Source organism: Oxyura jamaicensis, chromosome 3, assembly GCF_011077185.1.
Source record: "Oxyura jamaicensis isolate SHBP4307 breed ruddy duck chromosome 3, BPBGC_Ojam_1.0, whole genome shotgun sequence".
Taxonomy (NCBI): domain Eukaryota; kingdom Metazoa; phylum Chordata; class Aves; order Anseriformes; family Anatidae; genus Oxyura; species Oxyura jamaicensis.
In genome coordinates this window covers 8,699,653-8,722,793 of record NC_048895.1, presented here as the reverse complement: position 1 = coordinate 8,722,793, position 23,141 = coordinate 8,699,653, and the positions used below count along the sequence as shown (strand labels likewise).

Here is a 23,141-nt window from a genome sequence, read left to right as displayed (position 1 = left end):
GCACTTCTACCTCAAATAGCTCAATAGCACAACGCATATGACACTTTTATGCATGCCCTCACCTGCCGCCAGCACTGCTTCAGCCTTCAGCAACACTAATGTATTAAATAATGTCAAATTAATCGTATCTGAGGCTGTTCCTCAAAATGAATATTCAGTTCTTACTGGATGCCTAGGAAGGCATCTTAATAACGCTACGCTCCCGCTCTCTTGAGAGTGATGACTTACCATGCAACCGCTCCGCATGTTTTGCAGATCTCCAAGTTATTTTGGTAAAAACACGCAGCAAATGTTATGCAAAAAAAAGCTTTTTGAAGCATTTCAAAAGACATACAGAGCATGAAAATGATGCAGTAACCTGTTTGCATAGAGCTCTGCCATCTATCTCCCCAGGCTTTTGAAAAACTGACATGGTTCCTCAAGGGACTTACTTGATTAAAGAACATTAATTAATTGAGCGAACATCTGTGCTGTTTTTCAACTAATAATTAAGATTAACTAGGAATTGTAATCCCTGTAAAACTGAAAAGTATACAGAATAACTGTAGCCCACTTTCTCACAGAATTTGGGTAGGGATAAGCAACTGCAGCATGTGCTGTAGCGGTTCCTGAGAGGTTTGTAAGGCCCTGTGGTGCAAGCAGTCAGCTTGCTTTCTTGCTAGCCCGGCAACAGGAACATTTTATTTTTGGCTTAATGTGTTAACATATTAACCATGACAGTACTGACATCTGTTGCTAAGTAAAATTGAGTATAAATGGTGTAGAAAGCTGCCATTAAACTCAGAAATTATTTTTGGAGTTTGAAATTAAGTACTGTCAACACAACTGATGTTTTCACTTATACACAAAAATGTCAGGAATTTTAATGATTTCTCCAAACTCCATGTACAAAAGAAAGAAGGAAAATAAAAGAATTTTCTAAAATTGTTCTCAAATTTTATTACAAAAAGTAACCAACCTGTACGATATCGTAAGAGCTCAAGACTATCTAAGTGGGCAGAGGAAGTAGCAGGGCTAGATGAGAAAGCGTCATGTCACTTGTGGAAAGGAAATGTTGTTTCCTGCCCACTCAGTGCTTCCATCTCCCACCGCAACTCACGACGTCAGGATACATATCCAGGAGCACCCTTTCCCTCACACAAGGGATATTCCTGGTTAGTTAGACACAGGGCTTTATTTACTGAAACCAAGGAGAGCCAGGGCATTGGTATGCAGCACCAAAAAGAAGTGGAGATTAACAGCGAACATGAGATTTCATTGCACATGACAGAAACCAATTCAGAGCCTAGAGACCACAAATACCAGATGATTGCAAAAGACGACACTTCTGAAAGAGAAGACAGACTCATTTAAGCTGTTCTTAATAGCTTTTTGCTACTCCAGGCACTAAGTCTAGAGGTAGTCAATAGAATTGCCAGTCTGGAATTAGGATGGGACCGCTCCGCCATCTAATACTGAGGCTGCAATGGGAATTGGTGGGTTCATACAACTAGCATAGAAACGTTTGTTAATTTTTCAGAAGTTTACAGAAATATTTGTTTCTGGTACAGATGCACTATGGACAACGACTGTACTCAGCCGGTAGCTCACAATGCACTCCCTCAGCTGTATGCCTTTTCTGACATGGCTTTTAACAGGATTGATTGGTACAGGGTAATGAAAGACTTGTCTCACAGTACATTTGCATAGAATTCACTAATTATAGATGGTTTCTGAAAGGTTTACTTTCTGATACCTGCTTGCTAAACAAAATGAAGAAAGCCTGAGAATTTCTGTTCTCGGCAGGCTGAACGGGTCTCTTCCTCATAGCCCTCCAACTCCAACTGCTACCAGCTTTAGAAAAGGGGGCGAGCAAGAAATACCTTACAGCACTTAAAGACCAGCAGCAGTCCCAAGGAAGCACTCAGCTCTCAGCACCTCAGGATTAAGTAAGTGATGGGGACAAGCAGCATTGGAAGCTCTGTGATTCACTCGCACAGCTCCCAGCCACAGGAGCGACTGGCCATGTGCATCCCCACTGGACCTGGGCCCAGAACCACTTGAAATTTCTGCACAAGTAGGAAAATTAAGTTGGGAATTCAACAAAACTTGCTTCCTGTGGTGTCACAACAATTAAAATCCTATTTAACTTCTTTTTTTCCTCTTTTCTTTCTACTCATTTTTTTCATTTTCACATGTTCCAATAACATATAATGTCTGACAATAAAATTCTGTCTGGATAAAATTATTCCCCCCCCTCTTTTTGTTGCTCACAGTGCAGAGAGTTTAAAACCTACTGAAGGATTAAAAAAATAATCTATTTGCTGTCATTATATCATTCCTCAAGCTTATCTACTTTATTTGTGCAGTAAATATACTTTTTGTGCTACCTGGCCCCACTCCAGCCCAGTATTATTCTGGTCTAAGAACTCCAATGAAAATAAAAAAGAATTTGCTACTGCTAGCCCTGTCCTGAGGGGTTTATGCTTCTGCAAATGGAACACGCAACTTGAAGAATGAGAGCAGGAATCTCTAAAGAAATACTTAAGTTTGACAGCGTACAACCTTAGAGCAGCCAGGGTGTGCACTTTTCCTAAGAAAAAATCCCCGTGTGACCACAGAGGAAATGTCGCAGTTCACACCAGAAGGTATTCTAGGCTGGATAACCCATGGACCAGCAGAATGCAGGGGGCAACTGTAAAGGGGACATACCCTTTGCAGCCCCTTTCCGAAGTGCAGGTAGAGAGTACGCTGAGATGCTCTGGAGGCTATGGCATCACTTAGTCTTATTGGAGAGGGGACACATCTCTGATAATGTGGAGTATTTGTAGTGTTACAATCTTACAATCAGACAATAGCTGAGCGTGTTTGGAGGCGTGTGCATATGGCAGTCACCAAGCTTAAATAAAGCATGTAAAAAAGCACGTAGGCATAACAACAGATTTGATTGTCATCTTGAGCTCAAAATATAGGCTGTGTCACATGGGGAAAAGAAAAAGAAAGTGAAAATAATGGTGAAATAATGAAAAAACACTTACCCTGGAGTCCTTTTCCAGGTGAAGCTTGTGTTGAAGACTGCGTCTTCTCCTGGCCTTGGCAATGCCATTGTGATAAAAGAAGTAACCAGTATCTAGAAAGGGGAGCTGAGGAAAAGAGACAAAACATCATGAGGTTATTAGCTCCTAACAAGAATGAGACAGAACATTTATACCTGTGAAGTGACTCGGGAGTCTGTAAAACAAGACTTGTGAAGTTACACCAAAGGGCCCAAGGCACTCTTGAGAATGTCACTTCCAAGTTACTTTTGAAACAGGTGCCCATCAGCAGTAAGGGTCTTTGCTACAGCTTGAGGATGCGTAACTTTACTTGCATACGCTTGGTACTACTTTAACATGAAGTTTAAGGGCAGCAGTGCCAATATTTCTGAAGGGCTTCCCAAATCACATCAGGATAATTTCCTGCTTCCTGAAAAGGACAGAGTAAAAGAACAATATGAACTTCATGAACAAAATAATTTGAAACTATCACAAACCATGCTTCAGCAATAAGGCGTTACACGAGTGTTGTCCTCAGCCATTATAATGTCCCGAGCTGATGCCATAAGCAGTAAGGCAGAAAGCAGAGTGATTTCCACTCTCTGGTATTTGGAATTTCTTCTGGACAATTTAAAAATGGAATACAGAAAGAACACCAAGAAAACAGACAGACACCTGCAACAACTTTTTATTTAAGACATTTAGGCAACAACCAAACACCTCCTGAGGGTTTTCCAGCCCACCTAAGGCAGGTGCCAGGGAAGAAAGATACTCTTCCTTTATTAAAAGCACCTCTCTCTGCATGACTGGCAGAGAGCAACCAGAAGGCTAGCAGACACTTCACTTTAAGAAGGCGAACAGACATTTTCTTAAGAGAGTAACATACCGCTTCCAGAAGTCAATTAGAAAGCTCCATTTGCAGCTCAAATTCTACAGTTTTTGAATGTTTAAACCTAAGCAAGTAACTGCACATTCTTAAGCTAAGCTTCTACTTGGAGAAGTTGGGAAAAAAAAAAAAAATGGGCTCGTCGAGAAGTTATATGTTAATGCTGTGAACATTGCAACTTCAAACATTAGATTACCCTGCATGTAAAGTAATTACTTGGAAGACATATTACAGAACCACCATGACAGCCCTGTCCCTCTCTTTTTTATCGTCTATACTTCATAATAATGTAAACCTCTTAGCAGGAGCTCAATTTTCTTTACTGAAAAGCTGATGCTGAAGTCTAGACAGAATATTCATTGTGAAAACCTGGGGTGAATAAGGGCAGCAGGACCTTGCTGTCAGAAAACAAATTCTACTCCTGTATATGGGTATATACAGTTCACAGATATAATTTTCCTGCCATGAAATTATCTCCTGTTTCATTACATTTGTCTGTATGGCTGCTGCAGTTCTGCAAATATATTTTGGCATTTATGTGGAGTGGCGTGGGAATGGAAGTTTCACAGTGAATTCTGAAAGTTTTGCATTTGGGCACTTTCCAAGAATGACTAAGTTTTTATTTCTTCTGCAAAGCCTTCTTTTTAGGTTATTTCAAACACTCAATATCAATAAAATCAAAGCATTTCATTTTTACTTTTAAAATTAAATTTTACATGCAAATTTTAGAATTAAATATTAATACAAAGTAACTTAAAAAAAAAAATCAAAGCATTCTGTTCTGATAAAAAGTCCTGCTTTTATGCCCATATAGAAGGTCAAAGAGATTTCATCAAAATCATTGTGGTCCCTTGGATCTGTATTGCAGGGGTGTCTGGAGAGCTTTTCTGGGCAAATAACCAGAATATTTTGTATCAGCTCCATACACATGTGAAGAACAACACAGCTGAGTCAGAAGGAGAAATGAGACTACAAAAAGCTCGTATCAGTGGCCACAGAAGTCTCCATCCAACACCTCACACCTACCCACCCCTATTAAGGCTCAAACTCTATCTGGTTTTAGCTCTTTTTTAAAACAAAACAAAGCAAAACAGGTTTGTGTTCTATGTTTAAAAAGCCTAAACCTGGTGTCTTCACCAAACAGACAATAGGGTATTTCCATAATGCAGAGTTTGTCAATAGGTGTGACTTTCCATAAAATGGCTCTTCCCCTGTGTAGGACACATTACACCTCAAAAATAAGCAGGAAAAATCTTAGTAGTCAGATCAGTTAAGGCTTGAAATACATCCAGCTGTGCTAACCATTACTGGACTGCAGCTTCTGCTGCACAATTTCCCCTCTAATTCTCTCAGTGCAATCAGGCTGCTTCCCTTCTTTGTATCTCAGTATCAACCACTCAGATCAATGCCAGTCAAATATCGATCTTTTGTTCTTCCTTTAAGGAAAACTCTGAGCAATATTGAAGATATCTGGAAATATATGACATGCACTTACTGTCCATTTTCAATGTAGGGCTAGTTTCTAGGAGCAATTAGAATGAAGCAATCTATTTTGTAGTGAACTTTTAAAGCCAATGTGTTCAATTCTGGCCATATGTGAAAGCAACTACAGTTTGTGTCACAGTGGAAGAGACCAGATTCATGGATAAAATTGTGGATAAGCTCGACTCACTTAATTCAGACTCTTCCACTCTTCTCACAAATGTCCAGTAACCTTTGGGAAACTCAGTCGTTTTATGATTTGCAGTTTTCACACTCCCTCAATGGAGTTAAGGGAAGGAAGACAGGAAGGGAGCTACATGAGGCAATACGTGATGCAGAACATGATCAAACACCACAAATTGTGAATACTTAATAGCAGAAACCAAGAGATGGGCAGGAAGAATCTAATCTCTTCAGTAAATCCTTAAAACTAATGAATGTACATGCAGGAGAAGTCAGATGCCAGCAAAGCACCTAAGATGTCGCCTGCTTTGATGAGGATTTTGCATTGAAACCTGTGAATAGCACAGGCAGCTACAGAAGTGCTCCATTTCTGATGAGCTCCTGTTACTGGCCCCGTCACTTCTCTGCAGCAGCCAAATGCCAGGACACAGGGACCTCACAGCGGGGTTCGTGATCCTGCTATTAACTTCAATGGGAGGCCGGCATTCATTAGGAGCTCTGCAGAGCAAGATGGACACTGAACGCAATGAGGTGATACGAAAACAGAAGAGCTCACGTGCGTTACAAGCTCCAAGGATTCACCAGCAGCAGCTACTCTGTAATATGCTCGTTGTAAAGCTGGGACTGCATATGAGTAAAATCCCCTTTCAGAAGCAGGCTGTGCACATAACGTGGGAGAGTAACACACTCAGCCTTGTGGCTCAGGCTCTTTCTGTAAGACAGGAACAAAGCTTCCTGCCCTCAGAGAAAAATGAGCAATTATGTAAGATAGATAATTACTGGAAAGCATTTGAAAATTAAAGTAAGGAGGATTATTAAGAGTTAGGAGAGAGTCTACAATTGCCTTGACATATAAATATGGCCCAATACAAAGGAGGACTCTGAAAATCTCAGAAATTATGATCACTTTGTTACTTGCCATAATTTGTATAAAATTACAGTTGAAAAAGACAGAAGCAAAAACAATCACAAATTCAACACAGCAAGGGGAGCAAGCTCTCATACATCAGCCCATTTCCTCCTTTTCTTTAGCTTTGAAACCGCCTTGACGAAGTACTACCTAAAGTAAAGATGAAATCCTGCTTAACCTCCTTCCTGAAAAGGATGAGGACCAGAAAATTACTTTTAAAATTTCAATGCTCAGCTAAATGGAAGAAAGAAGATAACTCTTTAAATGGGAGAGTCTTATCTGGAAAGAAAAATGGCTAGGATGTACCATTCGGTATAGAAGGAAGCAGGGAATGCTTGGTGTCGTGCACTGTTTCAGTGTACCCGTGACTCTGAGGCATCTCTGCTTTTATCAGATAACTGCTGTGATGGAGCTGTCCAGGTGCAATTATTATTGAAATACAAAGAAGTTAAACTCATGGTTCCCATTCCTGCCCTCCCCTCCTTTCATTTGGCAGTCTTTCCTGAGCAAGACAAGAGAGAAGGGAATTTACTCTGTGTTACCCACGGGCAAAGAGACTGCAAGCAGGCAGCTATGATTCCTCCCCTGCCCTGCGCCGCTCCTGGGCAGCTGCTGCCTGTTGCTGCCTGCCACCAGGTGACTGCTCCTGGCAGGGCTCAGGGGCTGCACCACACCACAGCGATATGGAGGAAAGATAAAGGCAGTCCACTGCTGAGCCCCCGGCTGCTCATCTGCTCCGAGAAGGAAAAAGCAGGCACAGGGCAGGCTCTTCCCCAGCGGGGCCTGATCCAGGACAGGGCAGCAACCAGCTCTGGTGGGGCAGATGGCTCCCATCCTGCTCTGTCTGCTTGATGGAGAAGGTCCAACTGCATTTCTCGTTCAGGCTTCCCTTGCACAATACACAGTAGCATCAGGCCTAATTTTGTCTGTCTGAAAGCAAAGGACATCATGATCAGCTGCACAGTGATGCCAGGGTTTAAAGAAAAGGAGCCACAGAAATCCTCAACGCAGATCGTCCCTTGCTCTACACCAGTAGCACCTGGGCCACCTTGGGCAGAGCTAACCCTGAAAACAACTGCAAAAGCATCAGTGTAATCTGGCCAGGGCATGTCAGTAGCAAATGTGTATTGAAACACCAATAAATGCTAAAACTAGAAGCTTAAAAATACTGACCAGAGCTGCCAGTGGGATCAGTGTTTTACCTGGCACTCGGTGAGAGGTCCAGCATTCACAGCCTGTCAGTACTTTTAAGAGGTGACAGATACAACACAAACCTAAAGAGGAACCTTGGCTCCCAGGCTTATCTTTCGCACCAAATTTTACTGCCTTGCTTCAGGGCTCTATTTTGCAAGTCTCACAACCAAATTATGGGACACGCAGGAAGTCCGGAGCAGATCAGACAGCCCCAGCCAATTTTAAGGGGACTGATCTCTGCCCAGACTTAACAGGCAGCCTGTCCTGCTGCATCACATAAGAGCATCCCTCCAGTACTCCGCGAGCTTCTCGTCTCACTTCCAGTGGTTTCTCCCTGATACCATGTCATCCTAAACCAGCTTACCTGAACCTACTGCTAAGGAGAGAGGAACCTCTCACGTTACCAATGGAACCAACAGTTCATACCAATTTATTCTGAGCAAAATAATTTAAAAATGCAATGTTTAATAACAGTTACCCCGGGTCACTGTTCTTGATCATCACTGAATTCAGAGTAACGGGATCTGTAGGTGAGTAAGATTCATAAGAAGTCCTTATCCAGGCAGGCTGTCAGAGACCTTCCTTGGGGCTCCTTGCCTGCACAAATACAGGGCCAGGCACATGGGGGCCAAACCAATGCTGGTGCTGAAGAAACCCTTTGTCTGCTGTAAGAGGAAAAAAAAAAAACAAAAAAAAAACAACACCTATCCACCCTCAATTTAAATAATAATAATAAAATTATACTAACACAAAGCATCTTTCCTCCACAGAGCCTAAGCACAGCTCCTGACTTTAAAAGGGGCCATAAATCCACACAGGTGAGCTCTTTCATCCCATTACTGCTCAGTAATTACACCAATGGAAAATGCAGCCTAAACCTGGCACAACTAAATGTGTTGGGAGCCTTCACGAGCCCCACAGGCCCCACTCCTTCAGCTGCCGTCAGAGTTGAAGTGCAACAAAGTGCCTCACAGCAGAAATTAGAAACCTTTTAGAAACCTTTTCATCCCAGCCTCACCAAATGCACTGAGGATGCTTATAAATATTCAATATGAATTTTTCAACTCTCTTTCCCTCATTTTCCCTCACCCCAATTAGCATTAGAAATCGTTTTACTTTTAAATACACAGATGGGAGCCCAATCTGAAGTCAAAGGCACTCACTCACTATAGCGACGAGGAGCATGTAAGAGTAGAGCCAGCTAGAAACGCAGGCAGCCCGAGGCATGGAAATAGCACAGAACAAAGCCTGAACAAGAAAGGATTAATTCAGATGTTGGTGGAGGAGAAGTGTGACACAGCACAGAGGACTGAAGCTGTGCCAGAGCTTGCTCAACATGAAATCCAGTTCGCTGTGTCCCCAGTGCCCCAGGCAAGGATTTCACACTTTCTCATTAGTTTGTTATAATTACTTCGGAGCCGAAGGAGCTCAGGTGGAGCTAAGGATCCACACGCTCTGAGCAGCCCAGGAGGCTGGAGCAACCAGGCCAGGCCTGAATGCTGCAACTCAGTCTGCCTGGAACACCTTGCGTCGCACCTGCATCTCCATCCAAGTAATAACGAAGCCTAATCATGCTTATCCTGGCAAGTCGGGCACGTGGAGGTGCTAGCCACAGCTTCTACACTGCCAAAACATAAACCTCCTATTAAAACATCCCTCATGCAGAAGACGATCTCTGTGAAATCAGGTGATTAACACAGAGTTCAACATTTCTCCTGCAGAGTAATTCAGAAACGCCTGGCTTAGTTACTTAGAGATGTTCTCAGCTCTGTTTCACGTGCATCCAACCCCCTCTCAGGGGAAACAGCTACAGGCAGCAATAAGAAAGGATTGTGACTACTTGGTTGGAGAACATTGATCTGTTCTTCCTTTGTCCTGAAGTCAATGGAAATATTGTAATACACCTGGTAACAAGGACATGTTATTGTTTTATAGGATATTGGTTATCCTGTAAGAACATGACAACATTGCTTAAAAGTTATATTTAGTCTTTTTCAAGCCAGCAATCGTGGTTTCCAATGTTTTCTGAAGTGTTATTTCCTCTAGAAACATGATAAAGTCAGGTGTGTGGTACCCAAAGGCTGCAGAATACATTCCTTTGGATTTTTTTTTTTTTCGTGAAGACTTTTCTCTAGTCCTTTTGCACACAGCAACCACACGGTTAAATAGTCTTCCTGATAGCTGGACATGAGTAAATGCAGAGAAATAAGCAGAAGAAATTGAACCAGTTTGGGGCAGGAATTATGCTTACATGTCCAGGATGTCCATGGGGAATTCATCTGAGCTCCCCAGAAAATTCACAGAAAAAAGAGAAAAAAAAAAAAAAAGAAAAAAAAAAGAGGCATTTTCAGAGCGTGATTCATCTGACCTATTTCAGGTGGCCACGTTAACTGAGCAGAGCTGTGCCCCAGGAGCTTCTCTTTTGTTCCAGAGACCATAAGAGAAGCACAGCTACACATGTTCAGGTAGGTTGCTTCTGATGTACGAAGTCCAGCTCTCATTTGCTCATCAGTTTTGTTCTCACACTAACGCCAATAGTGCTTCCAAGTGCTTGCAAGAAACTTCCCAATTAGTTTGGCTTCAACTTTGTGATATTTGCAATTTGATTTGTCGTTGAATGACTCATAGAGGTTTAATGTTTTACTGTATTTATGTCTCTGTTAAGTTTGTCACTGAAGAGTTTCATCCCACAAGCACACAACAGTCATCAGCGACAAAGGTTGGGGATTTGCTGTTAGTTTTATCAGCAAGTTGGACAAGCCATTTCAGGCTTTTAAAAGAGTCATTCTAGCTTATGTCAATGGATCTGTGCATTTTAGAGAGTTTCATCCTTACTCCCCAGTAACCATAAAACACATTATTGATTCTACCACGTGCATTGCTGAATCCAGCCAAAGCAGGATACTCTTCAGATTTAGAGAAGGATGTTCTTGCTTACACAATAACATTGCACTGTCTGGATTGATCCAGATCATCATTACTTGGAGTTGGCGATTGTTACTGTTGGGTGAAAGGCTTAAATGAAGGCCTGGCAATCATTATGCCCTCATATGTCTTGTGCCCTCATATGTCTTGTGAGAAGAGGAGCACCTCAGGCAAGTCCAGGCACTATGTTTTATGACCACAGGCCAACAAAACTTTTGCTGTTCACACTTGTCTCCTATTTGGAGCAATGGGGTAGTGCCTCTGGATATCCTGGCATTCTTTCAAGGCTCTTCTGTGTTTTCAAAGCATCCACAAAGACAGTAATATTTTGTGAAAATTTTCACACCCCAAATATCCTTCATGCCAAGATCATTCTATCTATGAGCTTTAAGTTTGCTTTTTCCTTCTTCTCATGGTGGCACTCTGCTGCAGGACAGAGCCAGTGCTAAGACACCCGGGACATGAGTTTTCAGCTCCTTGCAGCTCAGTCCTGGCCAGTGCTCTGAGAGCCTATGCTTCCGAGATGCTGGGCAATCCCTATTTCTACTATTATTAGGAGAATCTCTGGCAATTACAGCTGTAATTGTCTTGTTTCAGTTGCATGTAAAATGGTATGGTCTAATAAGTACTTGTTTACTTATCTTATTTATTGATGGGATTCATTTCATTAATGTTTGCATAGCACTACTGAAACTATAAAACACCAAGTGCCATTGTCCACGTATATTAATGGGGATGTCTAAACATACGTATCAGGTACCTCTTTGGCAACAGGTATTTAGTTAATATTTTAGTATCTTTAAATAATACATGATGGAAATGCCTTCTTCATATCAACACAACTGCTTTAGGGAAAATCGACATTATAATAAATAACTGGACTTAGTTACAGTCTGCAAATTTAAGTTACCATGGTGTATTTCTAGCAAAGCTGGTCCAATACTGCTGACAGCAATCAGCACTACTAGCAAAGGTTGTTTTGCCTCCCTCCTGATCTACAATGCATCATCTCTCTGTCCTTTTAAGCACATAGCCAAAAAGACTGACTACTCTTGTCACACTGGGACCTGGTGTAAGATCAGCTCTAAGATCACTGACATAAAACCATGAAATAGAAGTTTGTTATTTGTGAAACACAGCATTAAGATAGTGTGCCCCTGCTGAAAATTACTGATACATCTCAGAGATGGAGAAGGGGCAAGACGTAGCTACTCACTGACACCCTGAATTTCAGCAAAGCACTTCAGCATTATTTTTTAATCTATGTCCATGCAGCAAAGTGTGTAGGATAAATGTGTGCAAGTGCTCAGCTAACACCTAAAAGCAAAGTCATGAACTCAAACTCTAATGAAGTAGTGCTATAAAAGCAGCTCAGACCAAAATTAGTTGGTTACTGACAAGAACGACTATAGGAAACACAGAAAAGGTGAACTGCACTAATGCAAAGATGCTAGTCCTTCCCAACACTTAAGGGAGATTTGTAGCTCTTTGTATACAAACTCTTTATTCTTTTCTTTTTTCTCCATGTCTGTTTAATGCTAGGCTGCCAAGCAGTAGCCGATTGATAGAAAGTGCTTCGCAGAGAGGTTTCTGTTGTTAGACCACAATGAAGAAGCCTCCCAGTTCCCAGAGAAACAATCAATTCCCAGAGAAAAATATATGCTTTATGGGAGAGAAGCTGATGGACAACAATCAGAAATAAAACTGTCACATTAAAGTACAGGAAGGCATGCTGTTTTTAAAAAAGAGACTTAAGGTAGTAGGCTTGAAAAGAGCAATTCAAGGAAGCTTTAAGAAAAATATTTTCAATGGAGCCAAGGAAAATAGGAATCTGGGGGCACTGCTGTTTTCCTTGTTTTTGTAAAGCTCTTGACTACATTAGTGAAAAGTCATGGTCATTAATCCCCGTTGTCTGAAGACACCGTTAGACAAGAATTGGTCTGTTCCTCACACCATTATGAGCTGGAGACAGCTCACCTCAGCTCCAGCACGCCACAGCACGGTCATCACTTCACAACTTGCTGCTCTCAGCAGGTTCAAGAGCTCTGCATTAGATGGTGCATAAAGGAAGAACCAAATCTGCCTTGAAGTTAGCAGTACCGATGAAAAGGGAAAGAAAAGAGCACCACCACCTCTTCCCCTTCCTCCCAGGACCTACCTCCCTGACCTTTCGGGCAGCTGTGCAGTGAGCCTCTTTACGGTTTGTTACTGCCAATTGACAAATGACAGAAGTTTATTGCTGGCAGAAATTGTGGTCAATCCAGCATGTGCTGATATGTTATCTTTCTTTATTACATCAGCCAGGCAAGGCAAATATAGGTTTTTAATTAATTACTTAGCATGTCTCAGCCTTTAGAGTCTGGAATACTGGCTTCTCTACTGAGGTACGATATATTTAATGTGAATAAAATATGTTCAGTTAGAAGGGAAGAAAGGGGATTTTACAGAAGGAAATTGAGTGTCTTAATCCCATCAGAAGGAAGAGAGAAAAATATCTGTTCTGTCTGGGCTTTATTCTGAACTACATTTAAGTCGTATGAGAAATGGAATGGTTTTACAACTGAGGGAAGAAAAGTGTATTTGCCTGTGAAGTTTGGGGTCTTAGATGGTAACGTAAAAATTATCTTTGCAGCATTTCAGTCTGATCAAACATCAGATGATGTCCAGACACCCAACCATCATTCCACCAATGTTAACAAGTGATTTTTTCAAACCCGCAAACACATTCAGGTTCCTATTTGTCATACTTCACCCAAATTCAGAACTGACGACTGCGTTACAATTGGCTCAGAGAAACTTCTAAATTGCTAGATTTCATTGGCACACATTTCTAAAATTAATTGACACAGGGAAGCACAAGGTCCCTGTGGGGACTGGTTAAGGTTACAGTGAATTCACCATGTCTTGGCTGTAGCTAAAAGCCTCAAGCAGAAGCTTCTGCCGCACTCGGCATTGCGCAGTTAAGTGACAAAGTTAAGTTCAGCTGTACAGCTGATTTCAGACACACCAATGAATTTCACCTGTGTTTCATAAAACATGGACAGGCAGAAAGGAAGACCCTCTGCCATCAGGAAAGAGAAGCCTATATTCCCCCCTCCTTTTTTATTTTACTACCCATCTAAAATATTCACCTATCTAGCCCCAGTTTGATACCGAATACCCTTCTAATAGAGTGCAAGTTTATCTATTTATTATTAAGTAAATATATAGTTGTTGGGCTTTGGTTTTCACACTGTGGTTGTATGCTCTGCTCTAGGAGAAAGCAGGTCTGGCACGTTACCCTTTTACTCATCAGGTAAGCAAATAACCCCGTTCAGTCAGGAGTGTTGGGAACGCGCTTTTGCTGACTGGTTTGATGCAAACACTGAGGTCACTCTTTCCATTTGCTTTCTGTGGACAAAGTAGTTAAGAACGTAACGTTTACACAGAAGTGTTGTTTGAGAAGATAGACAACACATGACAAAGAACATTACATCCCAGTTCACTTTGTGAGTGAGCAAACTAGGGCCACCACCACCTAGTTTAGTTTATAATCCCCGTGTGCAAATGGTCCCTTTTCAGGTACAAGCTCATAGGACTTGCCCAACGCAGCCAGCGCTCAGTCAAGTTTGCCTCTTGAGCAACCCCACATCCAAGTTGGATTTCAGGCTGCCTGATAAACTGCCTGAGGTGGCCGTGCCAAATTTTGTACAGCACCAAATCCAGCTCTCCCTGGGACAGCACACTGCATCCCAAAGCACAGCCCAGGAGCTCTGAGCTGAAATAAAAGCTCCATTTCAGTGGTACAGGGTTAGCTTTTCCAATGAACTTACAAGAGTTAAACACAGAGCTCTTATCGATTCACAGCAAGAGCAACAAGACAGCAGATGACTTCGGGTTACTTGGAGAAATACCCTCTTTGACAAATAGTCGAGCAGTTTGCCTTCCTCCCACCAGAGGCCAGTGATAGATGGAAGCACCGCGCTGCTCGCAGCAATATTTATAGCCACCGCACAGCCAGCGTCCTGTAGAGACCTGACCCATTTAATTATTTGAAAAAGTTGAAATGAAAAGAAAAATGAACAGGGCTTTCTGACGACTAGGACAGCACCACACGACCAAAGTAGACTTCAGGTTCACACACCACAGCAGGGTCAGTCACCGCAGCTCTCATGGAAACTAGCCACCCATCCTACAGACCGACCTGCACAAGAGGGTTTCCTAGGTACAATATTTTAATAAGAGCTGACAGAATTTTTCACTCATTTTTAGTGGTTTGGCTTGATTTCCAGCTCACAGAATTGTCCACGAACACGTTCACGTCTCAGGGCTCACTAACTGAAACTATCTTCCAAATAAATTGTACATGCATTTCTCCAACTTCTTGTTAAGTGCTTCATGACAAGCATTTGGAACTTGAGTTGCTCAGATGAATTTTAATTGGAATCATTCAAAAGATGGATGAGGGTATGGGTCACTTGAAATAAACGTGGGAATCCCACAGTTCACCTCAGTGCTTTCTGAAGGAACCCATCCTAGCAGCACAGTTAGCCGCTAGGACCATTTGCCTGAAAATAAAGAGATGCCAAGGATGCTGCAGGTACTCAGATGGAAGCACTTTGAGCTGGGAAAGGATTGACAATGTATTTATTTTGGTCTAGGGATTTGATCTGGATTTGAACGCCCAAGCTAGAAACAAAATACTCTACCTCATGCAGAGTAACCTAAACCATCTGGTTCTGGCTGTCAGACAGCAATAAGATCTGTCCATCTGGCCTGATACCAAAAACCAACCCTCCGAGACAGCTTACCGTTGCAAAAGCAGTTATCCTTTTGTTGTGCAGCCCTGCAGCCTCACTGGGGCAGGCTGGGGACAAATTTGGCTTTGGTGCAGGTAACAGGAACAGATATCCATATCGCCTCTTAGAAATGGCCACCAGGCTGCTCTCAACACCTGGAGACCCTGCCCAGAGGAATGCCAGCATCAAGGAGAGTCCTAGGCAGAGCCACAGCATACAGGGTCCTAAAGTTAAACGCATGCAGGCAGGCAGTATACGCGTGTGATGGAGCAACCAGAGAGAGCCTGGAAGTCATCTGCTAGACAGCTGCCTGGGCAGAACTAGGAGGTGCTAGGCTGACAGCAGGAAGGTGTAGTCACCTCAGTGACAACATACTAATACTTATTGTTTATCTACTGGTAACATGAAAATCCCACTCAACTATATATTCCATAGTACGGGTCAGAAATAGCTAAGGAAGTGGCAGACCTGAGGCAAAGGAAACAAAGCAAGAGATCCATTTCCCATATGCTAAATCTGTCTCTCCTGGTACAAAACCTGAACCTACTCGTGTGGCACAAACCTCCTCATGCCATTGTGGAGGCACACAAAGGAGAGAAATAACAGGGAGCTGACATCACTGCATGTGATACTTTAAAGGGATTTCCCAAAACTAGGAAAAAGGAGCATCACTGGGGTGAGGAGATGCACCAGAAGGCAACAGGCTGTTTCCTGCCATGAGATTTCAACAAAGAACTCCTTATGGCTGCTCTGCTGGTGGCTCCCCCATGTTACTTACTCCCCAGAGCAGGGGCTTGCAGGACATGAGCTGGGGACCACCAGGAGTCTCTGGGTCCTGCGGTGCTGTGCCATCCTGAATGTGCTGACTCTGGTCTGGCAGCTCTGGCAAGAGCCTGCTCTCCCTTCCACGAGGCAGGGACGGGGCGGGAGGCACTGCCAGCATCCAAGCTTTAAGCCCCAGTGCTCCTCGGCAGCATAAGGCCCTCACACCCCGAGCTGTGTCTTGTGGCCGAAAGCCGCCCCAGTACCCCCACAGCACACCGCGACAAGCTTTCATGGGGCAACGCTCGGGCTAGGCCGCAGGCTGGCAAGCACAACGCTGCTCTGGTGTGGGGATCACAACGGCTGGGAACGCGGCTCACTTCTTCAGATGTTTTCTCGTTCTATTTTTCTCCTTGACACTGGCAAAGCTAAATGTAATTTAAATGAAAACAAATAACCACACATCCCCAGTCGGGCTGCAGCATGAAGAAAACAAGCGAAAAAAGAATTACTAGCAGCACATTTCCTGGGTCTCTACCACATGTGCAATTTTGCCAATGAGTTCAGGCAATATGGAATAAATAAAATTATTAATGCAGGCAGCTTTATAAACAGCCGCAATTTTGTATCTTTGTGTTTACTGAGCTGTAGCTCAGTTTTACAAAACAAACTTATCTGTAAAGGTAAGGTTTAACGTGCGTGTTTTGCCGAGGAACAGAATTGTTCCGTGTATTCCAAACAGTAATAGAGCAATTACAGAGGGGATCTATAGCAGGAGAGTCTGACCTTCTTGTTTTACACTCAGAATAAATGCTACGAGAAGCTGACAAGGTAATTATTTTAAACCTCATACAGAAGGCTCAGCACCAACAAGGAGTTGGTTTGGGTCCTGCTAGAGGAGGAGCTCGACAGGTACTGGCTTGGGGATGTACTTGAGCGTGTGTTTTACATTCTTCGTGTTGGTAGCTTACAGCTTTCGCATGCATAAGCAAGTACCTTTAAGTAACGTGGGATTTTTTTATTTAGCCAGCTGAAGTGCTTGCTCCTGGGGCTGTTTCTGCATCTGAGGCAGAATGCAAAATAACAGGAAAAAAAAAAAAAAAAAAAAAAAAAAAACAGAAAAGCACCGATTTGAGGGGAATACATTATTTCCACGTATTAAGCAAACTCTCTACTGCCACAACTTAACTGATTTAATTCCACAAGCACTGCTCTCAGGTGTAACAGCCAGGGCCCACTGACACACCACCTGCACTCCACACATGAGGAACCCACAAGGATCCTCCAAACCCAGCTGCTCTCTCTGCGGTTCCTCAGCTCCTGCCTGCCAGGGTTTTTCTGGAAAAGGGAGGTATCCATCATCCCCCAGCAGCGTGCCTTACCACAACAGGATCAAACTTTTCCTAGTAGTTAATTGCTTTTTGCCCTTAATTTGAACACATCAGCTCAGAGACTCTCTTGGAAACTGGAGCGTTCTCTTCATGGTGAGGAGACCTACTGGAATCTCCATAGCACACTGTTAGCATTTCCATGAATTTACTTTTTCTTATCTTAGTTATACAAAATTGCAACACTCCTAGGAAATTAAAGCTTTTGGTTTCCTTACAAAATTTACATTGTATCTTCCGTTTCTAAAAAGGTTTTTCTGTTGCCATAATGAAGAATTGCTTTGTGCAAACAAACATCTTTTGCTCTAGGCCAGCAGAAGACACAAAGCTAATTCATTATTAAACACGTGTTAGTGCACGGAAACGCTGCAGTCTGAGGCTTGACCTCAAGTCCTCAGGCTCCAGTGGGCCCATGTGGGAGGCTGGGCTCTCAGCTGCCTCTTTGCACAGGATGCCCCACTGCTGCAGCATCTGTTTCCACATTAGATGCAGAAGACAGGGGTTACCAAAGCAAGAAATCCGTCTCATGTTAGGTCTTGCTTTCAATAAATCTGTGTTTACGCAATGTAAAAACACCCAAGCTCACGGTCTTTCATCCAGAAATTCATGGCCAGCTCCAGAAAGCTTGGTCCTAAACCAGCAGCCTCCTAAGCAAAAATGTGAAGCAGAAAAGTCACAGCAGCAAGGGCACATAAAATTCCTTATGTTTTAAAATCCAAGTTTGGTCTTCATTTTAAAATCTAAGTCCACTGAACACCAGCCTTTTAAAATCCTTCACCTCAGTGCTACCAGAAGGGGAACATTTAGCAGCGGTGGCAATTTGTAGATTTTAACAGCCTCGGTGTTGCCGATGAAAGGGAAAGAGGTGTCTAAACTCTGATCTGCAGTTATGAGACCTTTCCAAATGCTTCGTCCAACTCCCTTTGGTAGAAAGGGATTAAGAACAGCAAGGCAAGATCAAAAAAGTGGCTTTTTTTTTTTTTTTTTTTTTTCAGCCTGCATTAAGAAATGTCTTCTGGTAGCAAGCATGCCAGAAGGCAAATAGAAAAAAAAAATGTTCCTTTCCTATTTCTCACTATTTAAGATGATGTAGCTGTTAGAAGGCTGCCTCCTGACTGCTTGAAGATGGTAAGACTAACCATGTTAGTTAGTAAAAGAACATGCTTTATCACGGTATTTGTTTCACAAGGAATATAGAGAATTAATATTGGCATGTACAAATGGATTGAAAAACTGCAAAAGTTAAAAAAAAAAAATAGCATAATTAGAGTTATAGAAGCCTCTATTGGGGATTAATTCAAGGAAGGTTAAGGAAAAAATGGCCAATGTTTTTGAGACTGTCTCACAGTAGGGTCGTAGATCTAAATGCAGACAACTGTTTACATGAGCACTGAGCCCCTTTTAATCAGTTCAACGGGTGCTGAATTTAAAGCCCACATTTCAGCCCACCTGAAATCTTACAGTGGTTTTAGAACAACAGTAGGAAACTCGGCCAAGGAATCAATTAGAGAGCGCATTGCGCAGTTCATAATATCAATCTTCAAGGCAATGTTTCCTCTCACATTTCTGCAGAAATCTTGTTATTAAGTAGCTGAGATATGTACTTGCTCTGTTTGTTTGTTATCAGACACAGCCATGCGCACTAAAAATATGTAATTTAACAATCAGCTCCCATGAGGTCATGTTAAAACACATCTATGATACATCACAAATGCAAAAGCAATCCCTCTCATCCACACCTTAAATCCACACAGACAAGAGCTCAATCTGCCCTCGTGCCCCTGCTGGGAAAGTACCCACACTGAAACAGCGATAGTTACAGCTCTTCTCCAGTATGGGCACGGGTAACAGGATTTGCTTTAGGTAAATAATTCAGTGTATCACCCAAACTACATGTGTGGTTGAAGCATGCAAAGCATCACTTCTTGCGGTGTAATTTGTTTCCTGATATTTTCAGAAAGCACAGGCAGTGTATCTGTCTCCACATGGCCCTTCCCCACAGGGTGCCACTAACAGCTCTGCTTCCATACACGTGCGTGTCCACGGTCAACTTCTCGCCCTGCCGGTACCACCTTGAAAAGCTGAGTCTGCAGACTGTAAGCTGAGACACCAGATAAGCCCGATGACAGCAAAACAGATCAGGAGGCTCTTCAGTACTGAAGCAACACTGGAGTAGACGGCACAAGCTTCTATTGACGCCCGACCATCGCCTCCCAAGCCCCGTTACCCATTTCCCCTGCAGATTGCTATCAGGCTCTAATGGATTATGCTCTGACACAGCCAGCTGAGTGCCAAACCCCGCGAACTCTTCCCGTTCCCTAAAATTGCTGCCTTGCAGATAGTAGGGTGCTATTTTCTCTCACACTTGTGGGGGCGGAGTGGGAGGCTTTTGAGCTTTTCAGGGACCAGGATGATGTAAGCTGGAAACCTCTTGGGACAGCATGTGCACGGTACGGGAGCCACAGCCTCCCCTGCCCCCCTGCAGCTCACGCACATCGCACCATAGCTCTGCTTGGCTTTGCTCCTAGAGACACCCAGGGCAGGAACAGCCCCCCACAGCACACACTGGGCAGCAGGTACTCTCCTCCCACACACCCAAGGGACTTCCCTCCAGCTCTTGCCGGGATGAGCTCCAAGATTGATTTCCGTGAGGAATCTGTATGCCTCCTAACGTGCCCAAGGAGCCCTGCGGAGGGCACGGCAGAGGGGAGAGGACTGTCACAGCCTGGAAGCAGCACTTCTTCATCCTACAAAACCCCGGTCTCCTCCCCGCATGGGTCACGGGATCATTTCTAAGCACCTAGCCAAAATAAAAAGAAATTCAGCTCTGCAGCAAGGTACCCTCCTCTCCTCCCGAGGCCCTATCAGACTGATATCCCCAGGATAGCAGGGAGGCAGGGAGTGCTGACAGAGGGTAATAAGAAGGGAAAAGCATCGACCAAAGAGCCATGTCTAAGAAGTTTCACGTAACAAGACCTAATTCCCATAACAGATCCTTTCCCAAGGACAGCAGCAGCACAGCTCCGGCACTACTGGGACAAGGCTGTCAGCCCAAAACAAAAGCATCTTATCAGCAGCAGGAACTGGCTGTGGTCAAAGCAGCACTGATCTTGTCCTCATTTCTCTAACGAGCACCCAGCAGAGTTGCACTTCACATGCTTTTGAGATAGAGATATAGGTATCTATTTAAATCGAAGGCTTAAATCATTTCACTCATTCAAGTTCAGCATGCAATTCCCATTCACTTCCTTGGAAGTCAGAGCAGTCTCTCATTGCATAACTACCAAGGGGAAAAAAAAAAAAAAAAAAAAAAAAAAAAAAAAAACCAGCAAAAAGCACCAAACAAGCAGCAGCAGCAGCAATGTTCACACAGCCTGGTTTCCCTCCACGCTCCTCCCAGACGAGTGCTGTTGGGCATTAAGTCTTCCAGGAATTGTCCGGAGCAGGGCACTCCACCGGCCTCTCCCTGTCTCCCCCCAGGTCTGGTTGCACCCTGAAATATTTACCTCATTACCTACACGGAGAGATCTGCAGGGCAGCAGGGCTCCCCGGGAGCCGGGCAGAGCCTCCCTGCCACGGCAGCTACCTGGAGCTTCCTCGGGAGCCCAAACAGCCTCCACCGGCACTTGAAGTTTCCCAACTTGCGTTAATTAGTGGCAGGCACCGATCGCTTATCAGGCTCGACACCCAGCGGCTTCCTTGGCCTGGGGACGCCCTAGTTCTCCGTGAGAACAACAGGGATATCAAGGAAGCCGCCAGCCTCACAAACTTCAGTGTCAACCCCCCAAGAAATCTTCCATTTACATCGCATGCGAGCTCTCCATGGAGATGCAGCTCCAATTCTCGGCGGTGCTCGGGGCGGCTGCGACTCCAGCCGGGCTCAGGAGCCTCCGGGGGGGGGGCCGGCCCCGCAGGCTGGGTGCTCGGCGGGGCTGTTCCCGCAGCGAGCCCCAGGGCAGCGAACTAACGGGGAGCACGGGGGAGGGACCCCGCTTCCCAGCCTGGGCGGCTGCCGAAGAGCGGTCGCAGCGGTTCCGGCACCGCTGCCCCTGAGCCCGGGAGCGGCCGGGCTCTGTCCCCTCCCTGTCCCCGGGCAGGTCCAGGTGCGGTCCCCGGCTGCTCCGCACCCTCCCCGAGCCCCCACCCCGGGGGTTTTACCTTGCGCACCCCGCCGAAGCCGTGCTCCGCAGCCAGCCGCTCGGCCTCCGCCTGGTCCCCGGTGTGGAGCTCCACCAAGAAATGGTTGGTGTAGACGGCGGCCCGGGCCGGGGAGCCGAGGAAGGGCAGGAAGAGGAGGAGGAGGAAGGTGCCTCGCAGCAGCGGCGGTGGCCCCGCCGGCATGGCCCCGCAGCTAACCCGCAGCCCGCCGCGCCGCGGGGAGGGCGCCGGCAGGGCGAGGCGGGGTAAGCGGCCGAAAGCCGGGGGGTGGGGGAAAAGCGAGGAGAAAAAGGGGGGGGGGGGGGGAGAAACGCCAAACCACCCCACCGCGAGGGAACGGGGCGAAGCGGAGCGGGAGGCGGAGAGCGGCCGGGCTGCGGGGGCTGCTCCGGGGGCGGGAGCGCGCTGCCGGCTCGCGGCGGCTGGAGGGGGGGCACCCGCCGGGAGGGGACATCGCCGCGCTGCCAATCGGGGCCGAGCCGGCCCCCCCGGTCCCCCGCACCCCCCCGGTCCCCTACAGCCCCCCCGATTCCCCACAGTCCCCTCCGTCCCCCCTCCCCCCCCCCCATTCAGGGGGGCGCCCCGAAGGGAGCCAGGGCGCAGGGAGGTGCCCGGGGGAAGCCCCCGGGGGCGCGGACGCGGGGTAGGCACGCAGGGGGGTGCCCCTCGGGGGGCTTTGGGGGGCACGGGGAGGCAGGGACCGGCCCGGGGGGGCTTTGGTGGGACAGCCAGGGACGGGGTTGGGAGGGGAGGGGAGTGCTGTGAAAAAAAACCCGCTGCTTTCCCGGCTCCGAGGGAGGGGACGGAGTAGGGATGCTCGCAGCAAGGTGTGTGATGCTCGCACTGGCGGCGGTGATTTGGCTGCAGAAAGTGAGTCCTTTGCTTGGTCCCCTGGGGAAGGCTCGGGACACAGAGAGCAGGGGAAGGCAGGGCCACCTTGCGACCACACAGCCACGGGGTTGCTGGAACCCAGCCCCATAGGGCCCGGCCGAGCACCCAACTTACAGCAGTCCGGGGAACAAAGGCAAACAAAAATCACAAGCAGGAGTCTGCTCCCGTTATCCTCAAACGCTTGAGAAAATGACAGAAAAGCTGACCGCATGATTGTGAATCCAAATGAGCATTGGTTTGCCATGACAAATTATTGATTTCCTTCTCCGGATTAAAGAAAATCCCTATTCAAACAGAAGGGAAATGGTAACTTGGAGCCTGATCCAAAGCCCATTTAAATCAACAGCAGTGCTGTAAATGAATGACTGATGTTGGGGGGAAAAATCAAACACCAGGGAAAAGTAAAACATTGGAAATGGCACGGCAGAGAAGGAAAACATCTTTGCAGCCTCATTAAGAGCCTATGTCAATAGAATTCTGCTTTTAGATACCTATTCTCAGCACATGCAGTTATTAAAAACAACTTTATATGTTATTTCTTAAAGTCAAGCGGTGTTTCCATCGACGTTC

The 23,141-nt window shown here is 45.2% G+C and overlaps 1 protein-coding gene across 1 annotated transcript in view; it reads right to left on the bottom strand.

Moving 5' to 3' along the window:
* The window catches only part of PCSK2 (proprotein convertase subtilisin/kexin type 2), a 102,659-nt gene extending 80,695 nt beyond the window's left edge, over positions 1–21,964 (bottom strand). The window contains exons 1-2 of the mRNA XM_035320344.1: positions 21,681–21,964; positions 3,018–3,122 (exon numbers count right to left, since the gene is read on the bottom strand). Of these exons, the coding sequence (XP_035176235.1) occupies positions 3,018–3,122; positions 21,681–21,863 (288 nt within the window). The 5' untranslated portion in view covers positions 21,864–21,964. The remainder of the gene's footprint in view (positions 1–3,017; positions 3,123–21,680) is intronic.
* Positions 21,965–23,141: the final 1,177 nt, after the last annotated feature.